Source organism: Martes martes, assembly GCF_963455335.1.
Source record: "Martes martes genome assembly, chromosome: 7".
NCBI classification, from domain to species: Eukaryota; Metazoa; Chordata; class Mammalia; order Carnivora; family Mustelidae; genus Martes; species Martes martes.
In genome coordinates, this window is record NC_137894.1 from 47,362,514 (window position 1) to 47,381,276 (window position 18,763).

Below are 18,763 nucleotides of genomic sequence, written 5' to 3' on the forward strand. Positions count from 1 at the left end.
TTCCGAAAATCCATCTTACACTGAAGCACCTTTTTAAAATGTTACGTTCTGAAAAATTGGAACCCGTGATATGGGGCAAATACAAGTCAGACACTTTGGGGAGATGATAAGAAATCTGGAAAGAAGTTGAAATAGGTAAACCACTTTTCTTAGGCACCTAAATTTTTTGGATCTGAAAGTACCCTGCAAATAAGTCTTGGGGATGTAATACACAACATGGGGACTGTAGTTAATAATACAGAACTGTTACATTTGAAAGTTGCTTAAAGAATTCATCTTAAAAGTACTCATCTTAAAAAAATTATAAATGTGATTATGGATGTTAACTAAACTTGTGATCATTTTTGCTGTTTATACAAATATTGATTATGCTGTATACCTGAAATATAATGTTATATGTTGATTATATCTCAAATAAATAAATGAATTAAAAGCCCCTGGCTTGGGAACACACAAAGAAAAATATATTAAAGATAACTTGGATTGCCTAGCAAGTTAAATAAAGTTTTGAATATAGAAATGTGCCAAAAAAAAAAAAAAAAACCTCCGGGAAATGACTCTTTCTAACCCAAGGGGGGAAATATAAAAAAAAAGTCTTAACTTCTCCAATATAACTCAGTTTGTGATAATTATACTCATATTTTTCCCATAAAATTTTTGTTCTTTCATATTTATATATGGTAGTTTTAAAACATTTCTGCATAAATCATCACTTTTAACTGGTATTTAGCTCCATTTGTCAGGGCTTGAAGTAATTTGCCTAAATTCACTCTATTTGGACTCTCACTCGGATCTGCAGTGGATTTTCCTGCCAGGATGTTGGTCTCTTACCTCTCATCTAGGAGAGACTGCTTTATTTTTTATTTTTTTAATTTTTTATTTGACAGACAGAGATCACAAGTAGGCAGAGAGGCAGGCTGAGAGTGAGAGGGGGAAGCAGGCTCCCCGCAGAGAGCCCAATGCGGGGCTTGAGATTGTGACCTGAGCTGAAGGCAGAGGCTTAATCCACTGAGCCACCCAGGCGCCCCTAGGAGAGACTGCTTTAAATGCATCTTTTTCAAAATATAAACCCTTAAACTCACCAGTTTCATAGAGTTCCCCATTATGAATAATACCCAAATCTTCTTACCTCATATTCTGTTATCATCTGCCATTAGCACCCTAGATGAATTTAGCAAACTGCAAAATCTGAGGGAACATTCCCCACAAAACTGCCCTCATTTCTACTCCAGCCTAAGTTCAGAAGTCCCCAGAGTCAAGCTCACTTCAGGCCTGCTATCTACAAATTTGGGGACCCTGACCACCTTCACGCTGGCTAATTTGCTCAAGGAACACAGAATTCAGGAAAGTGCTATGCTTCTAATTACAGTGTTATGACACTGAATGGATACAAATTAAAGCCAGCCAAGGAAAGGCATGCATAGGGCAGCATCCAAGAGGGATCCAAATGCAGCTTCCAGTCATTCTCTCCCTATAGAGTCATGAATGGCTTTATCTCCTCCCAGCCATGATTGGTAACAATATACCGGGAGTATTGCCAATTAGGGAAGCTCGCCTAAGACTTTGATGTCCAGAGTTTTTACTGGGACTCAATCACACACTGCCCAAGTTCTGACCTTTCGTCTGGAGCCCTTCCCAGAGGTCACACTAATGCCTTTAGACTCCATTTTCTCTAGAGGTTGGAACAGATACCGTGTGGCTCAAAGCCCCCAGCATAAATCACATTGTTAAATTATCTGGTGACCAAAGCCCCCAAGCAAACACTCTTATCAAGCAGGATTCTCCAGGGCCCTAGAGATCACCTCCCAGTACCCAAGGGCAAAGGTCAGAACTCTCATTGGGAAAGGCTGACTCTTTACTACATATACCCCCTCTAAATGCAGGGCCCGTGTTTACAGGCTCCAAACAATTGGAACACTAATAGAGACTCCTACCCAGAAACAGCCAGTTTTCCCCCACGGTATACTTCATGTTGACTACAAGAACAATTAGGTTATTCCTTAGTTTTCTCTTATTTTCTCCAGACCTGGAACATCTCTTAAAAAGAGTCCAGAATCCAGGGAGAATTCTCTCACCTAATTTCACGCTTTCCCTTAGGAGAATTCTTTTCCCAGGGCTTCTCCCCTTGTGGTTTGGAATAGTGTAGAATAGGGGATCGGCTGAAAAGCCAAAAGCCTTTTCACTTCAGAGTAGGATCCAGAGGTAGCTATTCGGTCAGCCTAGGATACATTACAGGGTCAGTGTCTGTCATCATTGGATTATAAAACAGAGCAGGAGAGCTAAGAACAGTCACATCCATGCTGCTCAGTACGTCTGTCTGTTCAAAAGGGTTATTCTGGACAGAGTAAGTGGAAGGCATTGTAGAGAGAGCAAGCCTGCATGTTACCCTGATTACTGAGGCTGGTCTCTGGACTCAGTAGAACATTCTCCCTGGTAATATGGAGAATATACATAACAAGGAAATAAGAAAACCTTTCCCTACTTTCTCACCGAGTCCGGAGCATTTCTGACATACAGCACTACTCTCGGGCGCACAGCACAGATTCCACTTCTACCTGGGGCGATGATTTGTGTCCTTCAAACAGGCTACCAATAAGCAGTACCTCTAGAGGGAAGCACTTTGTGGGGTGTCAGAATACTGAGGACTGACCTTGGCAATGACATTCTTCCAAGTGGATAACTTTAGGCTAATCATTTCACCTCTCTGGGCCTAAGTGTTCTCTTCTGTAGGATACATAGCGTGAATTAGATATACCTCTGACTCTAAATTGACCCAATTTACCAAAGCTACAAAATTTCTTTTTATCACAAAGTGGTCTTCCTTAATTATCAGCCTAGGCAATCAAATTGTTTCTATCAATTTATATATGTTTGAGATATATAAATTACAATTATATAATAATATATTAATATATCATAAATTTATATATATAGAATATATATGTGTGTGTGTGTATATATATACACACACACACACACACACAAAGTTGCCAGAAAACAGAGGCACTTCAAATCTCTACCCACTTCACCTTAAATGGGTATATCAGGCCTGTGTTTCAATCATATATATTAAACAACTTTTTAGACCAGTGATTCTCAAAGAGTGGCCCCAGAACCAGTATCTTCAGCACTGGCTGAGAACTCGTGAGAAACACAAATTCTCAGACCTCATTCTAGACCTATTAAATCAGGAGTTCCGGGGGTACCCTTGCAGTTAACTGTGATGCATGCCCAATTCTGAGACTTCTACCTTAGATAGTATTGTAAAAATGTAAACTGTAATATAATGTCCAGGGAAAATCCCAATAATCAAAGTGAACAGTATTTGCTGGGTATTGTGCACAGTTCTAAGTGTTGTACATATTTTAACGCATTTAACCCCCTACAACAAAGCTATCTGATAAGGACTATTATTATTTCACATTATGGGAAAAAAAAACATCAAAGATGAGTATTGTGGGCAGACCCCTATACATAGAAAAATGCAAATGATCTTCTCAAACCCTTTCAATCTATAAACCCAATATAAAAAAGAAATTCTTAGGGGCACCTGGGTGGCTCAGTGGGTTAAGCCTCTGCCTTCGGCTCAGGTCATGATCCCAGGGTCCTGGGATCGAGCCCCACATCAGGCTCTCTGCTCAGCAGGGAGCCTGCTTCTCCCTCTCTATCTGCCTGCCTCTCTACCTACTTCTGCCTACTTGTGATTTCTCTCCCTCTGTCAAATAAATAAATAATCTTAAAAAAAAAAAAAAAAAAAGAAATTCTTAAAAAAAAATTCTTCCCTTGGTCCTTTTGCTCCTCTCAATATTTAAATCCTGCCTTTTCCACTGAATTTTCACCAACCTTTAGCTTTGTATAATTATAAATACATGTTTGTATATTTGTAGATATTATGCACATACTGGTTAATGGTTAATGGTTAGGCATGAAGGCTTTGGATTCAGACTGAACAGTTCAACCAATTAGCAGTTTAACCTGGCACAGGGTATTTAACCACTTTAACCTTGGATTCCCTCAAGTAAAAATAAAGATGATAATATGAACTCCCCCGTAGGAGTCTTGTAAGGGTGAAAATATTGGGTAACATATAATGTGTGACACTCAATAGATATGAGTTGTTATTAGATCTGGTCTCTTGTCTTTTAATATTACTTAGTTTTATGTTCATTTCTTTTTAAGAGGAGCTTGCTTTTTACTGGAAGATAAGGAAAAAATTCATTTTAGCCTGTCTTTTTAACAAGGCGTACTCCATTCTTAACTAAAACTCCATGGGTGATGCTATACGGCAAATGAGGTATGCCTCGTTTCCCTGTCACACCTTTGTAACACCTAAAATGGGATCTTTTGGAGATCCCATTTTTACCTAGCACAGAATTAGGTCCATTGATCCTAAACGACTGGATAATAATCTCCTCATTAATTCATTCTCCAGGAATGTACATCCCCTTCAAAACAAAAGGGAGCTGCACTAACACACACTATTATTTAGAAAGCACAATAGATGATACAAATTGATAATAAAATATTTTGATAAAATATCTAAAATACTTGAGAAAAAAATCTTTAAATACAGATAGTCAGCGTTCTAATTATAAACTCGTTGTGTGACTTGTTATGAAAACATGCGCTTTGTGTGTCTGGATTTCCTAGGACATACAATTATTGAATATTCTGTCCCACTGTCTGATCCCATCCCAATGCCCATGTTTTCATTTTTGATTCAGGACACGTGATTACTATCTCCACACAGAGTTCTACTAGGCAGCCTTTTGTTAACTATTTAACTTTTTTCACTTTTACTTCTGTCATTCAAACCTTTTATGGTTTCAGGTGGATCTTTCCTCAACTGATCGGAACAGTGGGGTTCTAACTATAGTGATGATAATCACTGTTATAATTGAAACAGTAGTCCACTTTATTGACAGTGAAACACTATGCAGTAACTCTGCTAGGCAGGTGTCATATTTAGCCCCAGTTTACAGAAAAAGAAACTAAGGTACAAAAAGCTGAAGTAACTTGCCCAAGAGGAGAGAGAAACAGGTTATGGCATGTTTGCAAAACAGTCTTGAAGAAGTGGGGTTGTATGTCTGGGAGGTTTCCTTGGTGCTTTCTTTTATTAATAACTCTTACAAGCGTTCTGTTTCAACTTTATTAATGATCATGTGATATCTTTTTATTACATCTTTTAAAATGCTTACTTGACCCAACTCCTAAACAAATGTTTGTGCAACAAAGATAATCTAGTTGCAACCAAAATTAGCTTTTTAATTATTATTGGAAATCCTGTTTCCGAAATCCAACCATTTTATGTTAACACCAACCTTGGCAATATTGGAACTAATCAACAGCTTGGTATCATCACTATCTTTCTTATCTACTCCTCCGTCTGGTTTGCCAGGAGCATATAAAAAATGAAGGTGCAAGTGGGCAAAGTTTAATAAGAATGAGTCAGACAAACTCTATCTTTAGCAGAGATGGATAAAATACAATTATGAAACTGCTTTTGACAACATGGAATCTGGTTGCATGGCGAGACTTCTAAATTCTAGAGCAAATCTTCACTGCATTAAATCTTTCAAAGCCCTCTCATTAAGCAGCCTTGTCCCCACACTGTCCTCCAAGTAGGAAATATATGGAAAGCAATGCATTTGATAATCATAGAGATAATGGGGAACACGTAACATTTCAATATGGTAGACTGGATCCATTTGAAGAAAGAACAGAGATTTAGAACTTAATCTTTGTTCCTACCCAAGTCTGGTGACACATTTCCTATAGTACTTGTCTCTATTGTAATTACTATACAAACAGATGGGTGGTTATTGAGAGGGGAGAAGAAAATATCTGGCAAGAAAATGAAAAACTCTTGAGGAAGAGGGAGAGAGCAATTCAAATCAATGAACATTTATTAAGTGCCAGTTATGAGCAAGGAGTTTCACTGGGCTTGACAATTCAGAGGAAGAGCATGAACATTTGTTCAGTGCCCTCCTACATGGCTGGCCCTGTATGAAATTCTCTCTGCACTTGAACTCATTTTATTCTTGCCACTATTCCAACAGGTAGCTGTTTAGCCCCCTTTCAAGAAAGCACAAAGTCTCTCAAACCCTAAGTAAATGTGTCAGGCTCCATAAAAGAGGAAATAGGATTCGAGTTCATATCTGCCTGGTTCCAAAGCCTACATTCATTCATTTCCACACACATATTGCCTTATTTTTACTCAACAATTTAATGAGGTAGAATAACTCTTTTTTTTTCGTGATAAAGAAATCAGAGAAAATGCGATGACGTGTGTGGACATCATGCGACCAGCGACAGAGCAAGGAATTATGTCCATTTGCCTTTTACTGGGCCCTCACTATGTACTAGACTTGTTACATATTATCTCATGACTCTGGGTAGAAGTGTAATTGCCCACACAGGGCAGATAAAGAAAGCAGCCCTTTGGTTCCATGATAAATAACCCAGGACAGTTTTACTCCCCCCAGCTGTTGACAGGCATAAATACAGAATGATACATGAAGTTACAAATACCACAAATAATAGAGCTACAAGAAGGAAATGTAGGGCCTTCTAAGGAAGAACCAAGAAATGTGGGTCTGGAAAGTGGGCCTTGCCTTGAACCGCCTCTTTGTACTTTGCAAATGCCTTTAGACAATAGATGGTAAATCAGCTTCTTGCAGTAACGTGGACAAAACAATCGAAAGAAGTACATCTTCATCCTTAGTGCCTACAAGCAAACAGTAGGTGTGTTCTGATTTCAATCTGTGAGCCCTGAAGGCTTTCCATGACAATTTGTGCAGAGCACAAATGACCAGATGTGTCTACCAGACTGTGATGCCCATCAGTGAAAAGACGCAAATTCTGATCTTTTGAATACTTGGCTTCATGGGAATTTTCCAAAGTAATCGATAACACAGGCCGGATCAACGTTTGTGTGTCCAGTTATGCTAAAAGAGGAAAGGTAACTGTTTCAAAATGCCTTTAGCAACCCAGTCTGCAGATAGTTATTGGTGTGACTATTGATGAAACAGGTGTTGGGTTCATAAATTTGCATAACAAAATGTTTTTCTTGTGGCAGCAACCCATACAATAATTGGTGCCATCTGTATTTATCTATTGAAGTTTGGTTTCTGATATGAATTCAGAGAATCTTGTGATGTCTAATCTCATAGCACCAATTTACTGGGAGGGTGATTGACATTAGAAAGACGTTCATCATTTCCAAAGAGAATACAGATTGGAGGAAAACACTGAAGTGATAATGCATGCTGCTTTCTCTTCACCGATCATTTCCATTTCTGACTACGTAAAATGGAATCAAGGCCACACACCTACAGAACTGCTTCTTCAAGAGCAGTATGTGGGGAAGATCCAGCCAGAATGGAAAACCAAAGGGCCCTGTCAACCTATTTACAATTCCCTTTTGAAAGGCTCTGCTTGCTTGCTTGCTTGCTTGCTTTGAGAGAGAGCGCGCAAGTGTGCGCATGCACAGGGAGGGGCAGAGAGAGAGGAAGAGAGAGAAATCTCTGCAGATGCCATGCTGAGCACAGAGCCCAGTGGAGGACTCGATCTCACTACTGTGAGGTCACGATCTGAGCCGAAACCAAGAGCCAGACGTTTAACCAACTGAGCCACCGAGGCACCCCTGAAAGGCTTTGCTTTCACTAAAACCTCTCATTGCTAGAGCTTTCCTGTTTTCTTACCTCTTAACCAGTTAGTAGACATCTGAGTTTGATGCAAACTTCGTATCAGCTCATACTACTTACCCGCTGTGGAGCTGAAGCAATTCAAGTTGTAGTTCATGGAGTTGTTTCTAATGAGGGAAAGGAAAAAGAGTAAAACTGTATGAAAGCTTAGTTTTTTGAAATCTGAAAGACAATAATGCAACATTATAATAAAGAATGTCTTAGAATCATGAAGACAGTCCTTTCCGACAAACATCCTAAAATCTAGATTGTCTCTAGACACGCAAGCAAATTGCAAATCTTAAAGTAAATCACTGTTTCAGGTGAACTCTGTATGTCTTCTTTCAATATTTTATATTTTTTATACCTACAGGTCCATGAAGACCTTTATCAGTTAAAAGAGAAATTAACAAATTTCTCACTGGAGGAAAAAGGAGAGGCTCTAAACATTCAGAATCTTGAAACCGCAATCAAAAGGACTGAAATGGGATTAAGAGTGAGTAGAGCTTTAGACAGTAAATAAAGTGCTGGAAGGAGACAAAGATTCCTCTAGAAGAAAAGGACTGTTGTTCTCATAGGACCCTGTATAATTCTGTAACAGAGATGGGCTTCGGTTGGTCAGCAGTTTTCTCATTCTGTCCGTTTTCTTAAAATTATGATTATTAACTGATCGTTTTTCATCCTGCCACATTCCACAAAGAATTTAAGGTGTTGGGAATATAAGATTCTGCAGTGACAACCCCTAACATGTGGTTTGATAAAAAGCATTAAGAATTTTTAAGATAACCATTAGTCTAACAATATTCCCAACAAAAAAGGATTCAAAGCAATACACTGCAGAGAGTTGCTATCAGACCCACTGGGATTCTAAAGAAAAAGAGTTTATTTTCCCTAAATAGCTTAAGTATTTTGAGATTAGTCATTTTGTGATATTATAATCCAGTAGATAAAGCTAAAGAGATGTACCAGTTTTGGAAGGGCGAGATAAAGGACACAGGGACTTCATCGTTATAGATGGGTTGAAGGGCAGAGGAGAATCCAGTCTTCAGACCAGGATAATATTCACTTATAAAACAAGGATCTAAGGGCACTTGGGTGGCTCAGTCAGTTAAGTGTCGGATTCTTGATTTCAGCTCCAGTCATGATCTCAGGGTCGTGAGTTCGAGCCCTGCATTGGGTTCCATGCTCGTAGGGAGTCTGCTTGGGATTCTCTTTCTCCTTCTCCCTTCACCCCTCTCCCCCTGGTCACTCACTCTCTCAAATAAATAAATAAATCTTAAAAAGAAAAAAAGAAAGAAAGAAAGAAACAAGGATCTATTAACACATGTATCCAAATAAGGACCATCTCCATCTTTGAGACCTCTAACTGTCACTGTCTCTGCTCTGGCCTGAGACTTCCACTCTCCCACATTGTGAGCTTCACAGCCTAGCTCCTCAGGCTGTGAGAGATGTGGTGTATTTTGTTGCCTCATCAAACTGGCACACCATCGTCCTATATAACTTGATGGTGAGAGAGCTGCACTCAGCTGGAGTCTTTGGGCTGGCCATTTTGAATAATCTGTTACCTAAGGGCCAGATTCTCACCCCAGATGCTTCCTTGAAATCCCTATTACTCCATATCTGTCCTGCCTAGTAAGCTTACCTGGCTAAGCGATTTACTGATGGTTGTGCATCATTTAATTTGTGAAGAGTGCTACAGGTCATTCAAGCTCTGAGTCTCAATTGTTTATTATGTTTTTTGGGATAAAGTCATTTAGCCTCGAGATGCCCAATGATACCTTAGGCATGCAATAAACGCATAGCATCTTGTGTCTTTTAACTTAATTACACAATTCAAAGCATTACCCTAATGAAATAAAGTAAATTAGCTGAGTATCTTAAGTCCACTATAATGGCCTAAACTTTAACTTTCCTATAACAGATTCACATCGAGAAGTATTTAAATGTTGTAAACCATCATGTGTTAACAACGCCTGTTGATGGTGATAATTTATATTCTCCTCGAGCTTCCAAGTGGTAAGTAAAATAGCCATTTTGGAGTCCTAAATAAGTACAATTAAAAGAAAACAACTTTTCCCACTCAGGTCAGGTGATGGTAAAGACAAAATCTTCTTGGCTTTGTTCATATCTATTCTACGAATTTCAGCAGTTTTGTATAAGAAGTTAATGGCAGAATTTGAACTTTGATGAAGTTTATTCCGGGTTGCTCTTCTTGCCTTGTAATACTTGACACCATATCCATTACTTCAGGGTCCTCGTTTTGGTGTTACTATTTTTTTTAGTAAAAGGTATCCAAAATTCAACTCCTAAAGGAAATATTTTTTAATTATTTTTATTAATATATAATGTATTATTTGCCCCAGAGGTACAGGTCTGTGAATCATCAGACTTACACACTTCACAGCACTCGCCATAGCACATACCCTCCCCAATGTCCATCACCCAGCCACCCTAGCTCCCCCTCCCCCCACCAACCCTCAGTTTGTTTTGTGAGAGTCTCTTATGGTTTGTCTCCCTCCCAATCCCATCTTGTTTCATTTTTTTCCTTCCCTACCCACCACAACCCCCCACCCTGCTTCTCAAGTTCCTCATATCAGAGAGATCATATGATAATTGTCATAAAGGAAATATTTTAATGCAAACCCATTTTTAAGCTATTAAGATCACATGGTACTTTCTTTACACTTTTTAACACGTTTTATGTGCTTTATTATAAAGATGATTTGGGTATCCAGGGTAAACAAACCAAAAATAATAAAACTTGCTTGAAATATTCATAATGTAACACATCCTAAGAGATGACTTATTAAAATTAGGCTTGAGTTAGAGAGAAATTGCCTTGCCTTGCTTTGGAACCTCTTACAAGTTGGCCTCCTGAATTTGAGTATATGTAGTGTAAGGTTGTGCTATGCTTAAAAACCATATAGCCCTATTTGCATTGTAAATATATACTAAGCATAAGTGAGCAGTATCAGATTGCGAGGTCGTTACAGAAATAGTACACAGGGGCGCCTGGGTGGCTCAGTGGGTTAAGGCCTCTGCCTTCAGCTCAGGTCATGATCCCAAGGTCCTGGGATCGAGCCCCACATCGGGCTCTCTGCTCAGCAGGGAGCCTGCTTCCTCCTCTCTCTCTGCCTGCCTCTCTGCCTACTTGTGATCTCTGTCTGTCAAATAAATAAATAAAATCTTTAAAAAAAAAAAAAAAGAAATAGTACACAAGGAAACATGGAAATCTATAGACCTAACAAAGTTCCAACATTCAGTAGTGGAGAGCAGAGCCTTGAGGACATCTGTCCCTCTTCCCCCATATAAAGGAGTGCCACAGGCATCCATCATCCCCTATAGAGGCAACCATTCCCTCATCTGTCTACTTTTTCATCATTTATATCTTTAATTTTTTAATCTGGGAATTAAAAAATGATCTAGAGGGACACCTGGGTGGCTCAGTCGTTAAGCATCTGCCTTTGGCTCAGGTCATGATCCCAGGGTCCTGGGAACCAGCCCCACATCGAGCTCCCTCCTCAGTGGGAAGCCTGCTTCTCCCTCTGCATCTGTCTGCCATTCCCCCTGCTTGTGCTCGCTTGCTCTCTCTCTCTGACAAACAAAAGCTTAAAAAAAAAAAAAAGACCTGAAAATAGGTTATTATTCATAATCTTTTAAAACAATGCAAAGAAAATAATGAGAGGGATTCTTGGAGAAGAAAATAATGGAGGTCAGTTTCCCAACTTAAATTGATTGGCTCTTAGTTTGAAATCAAGGGAACCCTACAGGCAAGGTGTGAGGCCTTTGTAGATGGCAGCCGACAATCTGCAGTAGGCTATGGCCAAAGACTGAACATACAAGCAGCATCAAGCAGGAAAGCCTCAGGATTGAGGGGTTTGGGAAAGCAAACCGGAGAAGAGATGGCTGGCTATCGTGAACGCTGATGAAGTTCTGGCCTGTTTCCCGCCTTCTCTTTGTTCTTCCGTCCTGACAAAGAACAGAGCCTGGGCTGCCGATTTGCAAGTTATGATAGCTGAAAAGAGAGAACAATGTAGCAATTACAGCCACAGAGAACAAAGCAGAGAGGTTCAGGCAAAGACCTTTCTTCCACACTTCTTCTCCCTTGCCAAGGACTGTCCTTGCCCCTTATAGGGTCTGGAAGAGTGAAAGAAGACTTCACCATCAATTGGGGCATGGAGCTGGCTCCCAGAAGTAGTCCTTGGATCCTTTCCCTCCTATTCAAGACAATAGTGTGATCACGGGTCCTCCTGGCAGGAAGATGGGAGCCTGGCACGTTTGTACAGCCTGACAAGCCTGCCAGGAGTATCTCCTGCAGGAGTATCTCCGTCCCGGCTGTGGGTGTGTGCCACTAAAGTAGCCCATGCAACTTGGAAATGAAATGAAATGATAGGAGCCAGGTGGAAAACTGGAGAAAAATCCAAACTAGGTCTCTAAAGTAAGCAGGCAAGTCCTGGGAGTCTGAGGGGGAGTCACCGGGAGTGGCTCAGGGAGGAAGAGAAGCAGCAGGAGGAGATGGAAATGGAAAACAGCAGAGCCAGGAGATCAGGGATTGTTGTCTGTGACCGGAGTTTTCCCGGGTGGATAGTCACACCGGACTCTGAACTTGCAGGGGTTCCCAAGAGACTATCGTGACTAGACTTGGCATCAGAGTCTATGTTCTGGTGGGAGTTTTCTGTGCAAAACTGTTTGCAGAACCCAGAATCCCTTCAGGTTCTTATGCCTGAGGGCAGTGGGACTGGCCAATTCATTGAATTTTTCCTCTGAGTTTCCACGACTAAAGTCCTCCGAATACCCAAGTAAGAAGGTGGTTTTTCATTATTGGTGCCCGGACTCACTGAGGAACAGGTTGCTTATCTCAACATCGCTCGGGAGGCGGAGGAGGAGACATAGCTTCTCAGAGTCTCGAGCTGGAACAAGCTGGACCTGGCCTTTTATCCCACATGGCCATTGGTTTAAAAAATGGAGCATGCCTCCATTACATGTATTTACTTACAAATTGTATACTTATCCTAGGGAGTGAATACATTATAAAATATATCAACAAAAGAACATTTAAATAATGAGACGAGATGAAACAGTTTAAAATATTTTACTTTATTAACAGCACAAAATTTTCTTTTGCTAAAAAAGGTTATTAATTATAATGTTCTGGTTCCTTTATCTTGTCAATCGTGATGGCTTTATATTGGCTGTAGCTGATAACCCGAAACACACTCTACACTTTGTGGAGCTTCAGCATGGATACTGGTTGAACGGGAGTCTGGAGTTCAGTCAGTCTTCTGGATAATTTTTAAGTTGGCGGTTGGGGGTGGAGATTTGGCAGATGTTTCATGAGTTTGGTTTATCATCATTTTTGCTCTCTACTGTGGCTGAAGAAAAGCTCAGGCTATGAGTAAGTGTCTGTTCTGGCATTTTCTTATTTTTCACTGATGCCCATTTTCATTGGCTTCAAAATACAGTCTGTTTTTTTGCAGTAATCTTTTTAAGACACCTGTCCATTTTCTCAGGCTCGATTGAAAATTAATTAATAGAATTCATACACTCACTCCACAAGTAAACTACAGAACATTCTAATGCTATAAAAACACATCACACGGACCCCACTGTTCGTGCCTTTGTTGGCGTCTCCACTCCCAGGAGGCCTCCAGAACCACAGGGGACATAACCACATGAGGGATCCAGGAACAAGCTGAATATTAAATAGTAGCACCAAGTAATTTCTTATTTCTATTTCTTATTTTACATATTTCTCATCTGGTGTAAACAGAAGTTCTTATACTCTCCCTACATAACCAATGGCATTGTGTTACAGATCGCTGAGATGTGGGCATCCTATTTGAGAGACAGCAGGTCTAAAACAATGGTTCTTAAACTTTGGTTTCCAAATCCTCTTTTGCTGGCTCCCAGATGGTTCTGGAATTGGCATTTTAACAAAGACTCTTGGTTATTCCTAATGCAGATAATTTGTGCTTGGAACCCCCAGGACAAGCATAACTTTCTGAAATCAGTATTCTTTTGGTCACATAGAGGGTCTGCCTCTATATGATCAAGAGCCTAGTCCTGGAAATTCAGCTACCCCATTGCTATGAAGGATTGGAGTAAGCCTTTTGCACTAGGAATGAGCCAGAAGTGGGACGTGGCAGGCAGGCCGGTGGAACTGCCTTTGTCTGCTTAAACTGTGAGTGTGCTGTAGTGTGTGTCAGAGGCGCCAGGAGTCCAGAGTAGCAGCTCCATCTGAGAGGGGTGCCGTAATAAGGACCGCGGATCCCTGTTGCTCCTTTGACAGCAAGCACAGTAGCTATGAGTGACGGAGAATCAACACTGTTCAGACACATGGGGCTTCATCCCATCCATGGAAACCCAGGAAATCAGGAGAGTTCATTCCAAAGGACTACCATCCCTGGATATACCTTAAAAAATAATTTAAAACAGACCAGATACAATCATCATCATCTTCATTTTCATCATTATTGTGAATTTCATCATCGTCACCAATAGCTTCCTAACACTTGACAGTTTGCAAAGGACTTTATGCTACCCTATGAGGCACAGATTTTTATCCTTTCCTTTTAAAGATGTGCATACTAAGGATCCCAGCAAGCCTGGGTCACCCTGGTGGTGAGGCCCAGACTCAAGGCCGGTCACCTGTCTGTGATCAAGCAGTCTCCCACACCTATGGCTGCCTCTAAATCAAGAAGCCTAGTTTTCACAGAAGATGATTTTCTTTCCAGCAAAAAGGGAAAATCTGGTCATTTTGTCCAGTAGAAATAAAAACCAGGAGGGACACAAAGTGGGTAACAATGGATGCCAGCAAATGCAAGATTTTCCCAGCTGGCATGCAGAAAACAAGGACAAGGACATTCTCAAGAGTTGCCTATTTGCTCCAAAGAGCTCAAAGAGCTTTTGTATTATTTTCAAAATAGGTTCCACTACTATCCCACTTTGACAGTGATACTTCCATGTCAAAGTGTGGTTCTTCCTCTCACGTGATTGGCTTTCACAGATTTTATGGCTCCGGTGATAAGTGCTCACACTGCTCTTAACAACCACGCTTTGTCCTTGACACTGGGAGGGTGACTACCATCTGTACCCACAAGATCAGAACCCGAGGAAATCTTCGTTGTGTATTCTGTTGTGTGAGGGTTTGAGAAGGGGAAGCAAGAACAAAGCAAATAGATCACAGTGAGCATCCGTGAGAGGGGGAAAAAGAGGTTTGAATTGCATTGTGAGTGGCCATCACAAGGTCCGTTTTCCTCAGTGGATGAGACATCCCGGAGCCCATCTGTTGTGGGTGGTTACACCGTGGTACGTGAATTCCACTTGGGTGGACTGTGACTACAACCTAGTCACAGGGAGAGATAGAGCATGGGGAACAAGACAGGAATACTCAGTGGTCTGTGGGAAGGGGAAGGGGAAGCTAACTGTTCTTTCCATTTCTCCGTGGGCTTGAAATTTTTTTAAACAAAAAATAATTTTAAAAAAAGCAGCATATATGATGAGTGCTGTGAAATGTGTAAACCTGGCGATTCACAGACCTGTACCCCTGGGGATAAAAATACATTATATGTTTATTAAAATAAATTAATTAATTTTAAAAAAGCAGCATAAAATGAAAAACAAACTGGGAAAACATGTGCAGCAGATAGGACACAAAAATTGCTAATATTCTTAAAAAAAAAAAAAAAGAGGGGTGCCTGGGTGGCTCAGTGGGTTAAGCCTCTGCCTTCAGCTCAGGTCATGATCTCAGGGTCCTGGGATCGAGCCCCACATCAGGCCCTCTGCTCGGCAGGGAGTTTGCTTCCCCCACCCCTCTCTCCACCTGCCTCTCTGCCTACTTGTGATCTCTGCCTGTCAAATAAACAAATAAAATCTCAAAGAAAAAAAAAGAGCTCCTGACAATACAAAAAACAAAAACAACTTACATATCAGAGAGATAGAAATACAGATAAGCAGCAAATATGTGAAATATATTTACTCTCACAGGGAAGCCAGGGAAATGCAAAGTAAACAATATATTACTATTTTTTCTTTTCAGATTAGCACAACCAGATCATTTACACCACCCTCACACTCAGGGCTGATGAGGTGGCAGTAGGATGGGATTACTTTGGTTCTACTACTGAAGGGATAAGTTGGCCTGAAGTCCTTAAAGGCAATTTTTCAACGGGTGCGAGAAGCTTTTGAAAATTGTCATTTTTTAAATTTAGCAGTTGTACTTCTAGGATATACAGACGCCTGTAGATGAAGTGTGCTGGGAGGAGCACTCACCACTCCTTGATCAGGTTACCCATCTTCCTGTGGGTCTGTGCCCCCAGGAAAAACCCCAGACAGTTACCTTCACAAGTTTTTCTTGGTTATCCCACCTCATAGGTGAGACAGGAAGACTGGAAGGGGCTGGAGTTAGCTAATAGCTAATTGCCCTTCCTCAGGTCAGATGATAATTTTCCTTGAGAGCTGGCCTTTATTTATTTATTTTTTTAAGATTTTATTTATTAATTTGACAGACAGAGATCACAAGTAGGCAGAGAGGCAGGCTGAGAGTGAGAGAGAAGAAGAAGCAGGCTCCCTGCTGAGCAGAGAGCCCGATCCGGGGCTTTATCCTAGGACCCTGAGATCATGACCTGAGCTGAAGGCAGAGGCTTTACCCACTGAGCCACCCAGGCATCCAGAGAGCTGGCCTTTAATACAGAGAACAGAACAAAGAACAGAATTCTCTGGGAGTAGTTTGAACCGGTTTCTTTTCCCTCCCCACTGCTAGAGGCAGGAAGGGATTTTCTTCAGGCCTCATAGCGAGAACATGGTGGGGCTCATAGAGGTAAAACTCAGGAAAGTAGGCCTCCCTCCGCCCCGCCAAGCCTTGGCCCCTCAGGATTTATAACACTCAAGCTAAGGCACACTGAGCCTCTGGCAATTTGGTAAGTGGAGGCTAACTGTTCTTGCCAATACCAGCGCCAGCGACAGACTTCCTCTCTGGAGCTTTATCCAGGTCTGTGTGTCTGTCTGACTCTCTCTGTCTCTCCAGTTTTCAGGACAGTAGTTTTCCCTGTAACCTTGATTCTCTGATTGATCTAAGAAGAATCGCTTTTCAGTTTGTTCAGCTTTTTTTTTTTTTTTTAATCACTCCCATCCTCCCAATACCTTCCAAGCTGTTTACATGTTGAAGTGAAACCAGGAGCCTACAAACTGCTTTTTCATGATAATTTCACAGATGTGGGCATCACAATAGAGTCAAGAGATTGAGTCACTGTGGTTGAGTTTAACAGATCTTAATTATGTCAACCATTTTAAAGAACGGGGATTTGCTTTCCGGTAAAAAGTTTTAAGACCTACATTCCACACACAGTCGTTCTTATAATCTTATTTTGTTTTTGTGCTGCTCGCCCATGGAGCTGCCCACTGCTTAATAAGGAAGACCTTTAACCAGCCTTTGATCCTTAAGTCTTGGCAGTTCCATAAAATAGCAGAGGTTTAAAGACTAGAAGTGCTAACTGCTTAGAGACCAGCATTTTGAACTTCTTTAACATCGGCTAATCTGTGATTTGGCTTTACAAAACAAAACACAGTATGTTGTATTTTTTTCTCCCAAGAATGTTTTATAGTGTAGTAATCTGGTCAGTTGTGGGTCATATAACCTCAGCCAGAAATAGACCTTTTTTTACATGCAATAGTGGTCATTATCAGACTCAAGTTCTTATGCTTAATAAAACAAGTGCAGGTTTCTAGTGGTAAAAATGCTAAAGTCAGTCTAGTTCACTGTAATTAACAATGGAATATTTCCTGTAAAATCCAAATGAACTAGGAAGCATTGTTTTAAAATTACCAATTTGTGAAGTTGTGAAGATAAATTAGATTTTAAATTTTCTTTTTCTTTCTTTTCTTAAACTTAGGTTGCTTCCAACTGTAATTGATCAGAAATCATTTATTTTCCCTCTAGAATCTGAGGGTAGACTTTGGCAACCCCAAAGACAGCACAGTACATTTCCACATGCCTTTCCAAGAATAAAGGTAGGAACAGAGACATCCATAAAGACAGAAAGGGGATGAGTGATTGGGGAGACTGGGGAGAAGGGGGGCTGGGGAAGGACATCTGAGGCATCTCAAGTGTCTTTTTGGGATGGTGAAATGTTCTGGAATTTGAGAGTGGCAATGATTGCCCAACTCCGTGGCTCTCCTGAACACCATTGTTCCCTTTAGAAGGGTAAATTTAAGGTATGTGAATTATGTCTCAATAAAGCTGTTTTAGGAATAAAAAAACTTTCCAGAGTAAAGGCAGGAAATTTACTTTGTGTTCGAAATGAGAGAACATGCCACTGTTTTTTTTTTTCAGATATGTTCATGACACTGTGAGTTTCTACCACACAAGAGCTTTCTTCAGAAAGCAAAATACACCAAAATACAGTGCCTTCACATTTTTTAATTAGCAATAATCACGCCTCAGATAAACCAATGGCTATGCTGCTGCCACTGGGCAAAGCTAGAATTTCTGAACAGAGCCCTCCAAGGGAAGTTTCCAGGGGGCAAGGGCTAGAGCTCAAGAGGTTACTGATTTTGCTTGCTGGGTGTTCTTGCAATTGGATTCCTGTTCCCTCCCTGACTCCCCAGAAGTGGAAACAGCTCACCTCCTGTCAGTGCTTCGGGAACACTAACTAGATCCACTTTCAGAACGATCCGAGAGGGCGTGCTATTATTGTTTTCATTTCACTGATGAAGAAGCCAAGGTACAGAAATGTTAGAGAAATTGCCCGGGAGGACACAGCTAGTCAATGTCAGAGGCAGGACCATGTAACTAGAAATACAGGGATAACCACTGTGGTACCCCTTTTCAGATAATAGCTTTGTTGGGGTATAATTAATATACCATCGAATTCACCCTTTTTAAGTGGACTTGAGTGGATTTTCTTGTATTCACCAAGTCGTGCAGCCATCACACAGTGCCCTTATTATAACGGTGTTAGCCGTATTTTTCTTCTATCACACCTGACAAAATCTGTAACTAGATTTTTAAAAAATGTCTGTTCTCCCAGTAGAATAGAAGCTTAATGAGGGCAGGAGCCATGTCAGTCTGTTCACTGCCA

The 18,763-nt window shown here is 40.7% G+C and overlaps 1 protein-coding gene across 1 annotated transcript in view; it reads left to right on the plus strand.

Annotated features, from left to right (window-relative positions):
- The window catches only part of LOC308346609 (IQ domain-containing protein H-like), a gene marked incomplete at both ends in the record, with an annotated part of 33,223 nt that overhangs the window by 345 nt on the left and 14,115 nt on the right, over nucleotides 1–18,763 (plus strand). Inside the window, 3 exons of the mRNA XM_080809672.1 lie at nucleotides 8,059–8,181; nucleotides 9,607–9,701; nucleotides 17,576–17,693. Of these exons, the coding sequence (XP_080665798.1) occupies nucleotides 8,059–8,181; nucleotides 9,607–9,701; nucleotides 17,576–17,693 (336 nt within the window). The remainder of the gene's footprint in view (nucleotides 1–8,058; nucleotides 8,182–9,606; nucleotides 9,702–17,575; nucleotides 17,694–18,763) is intronic.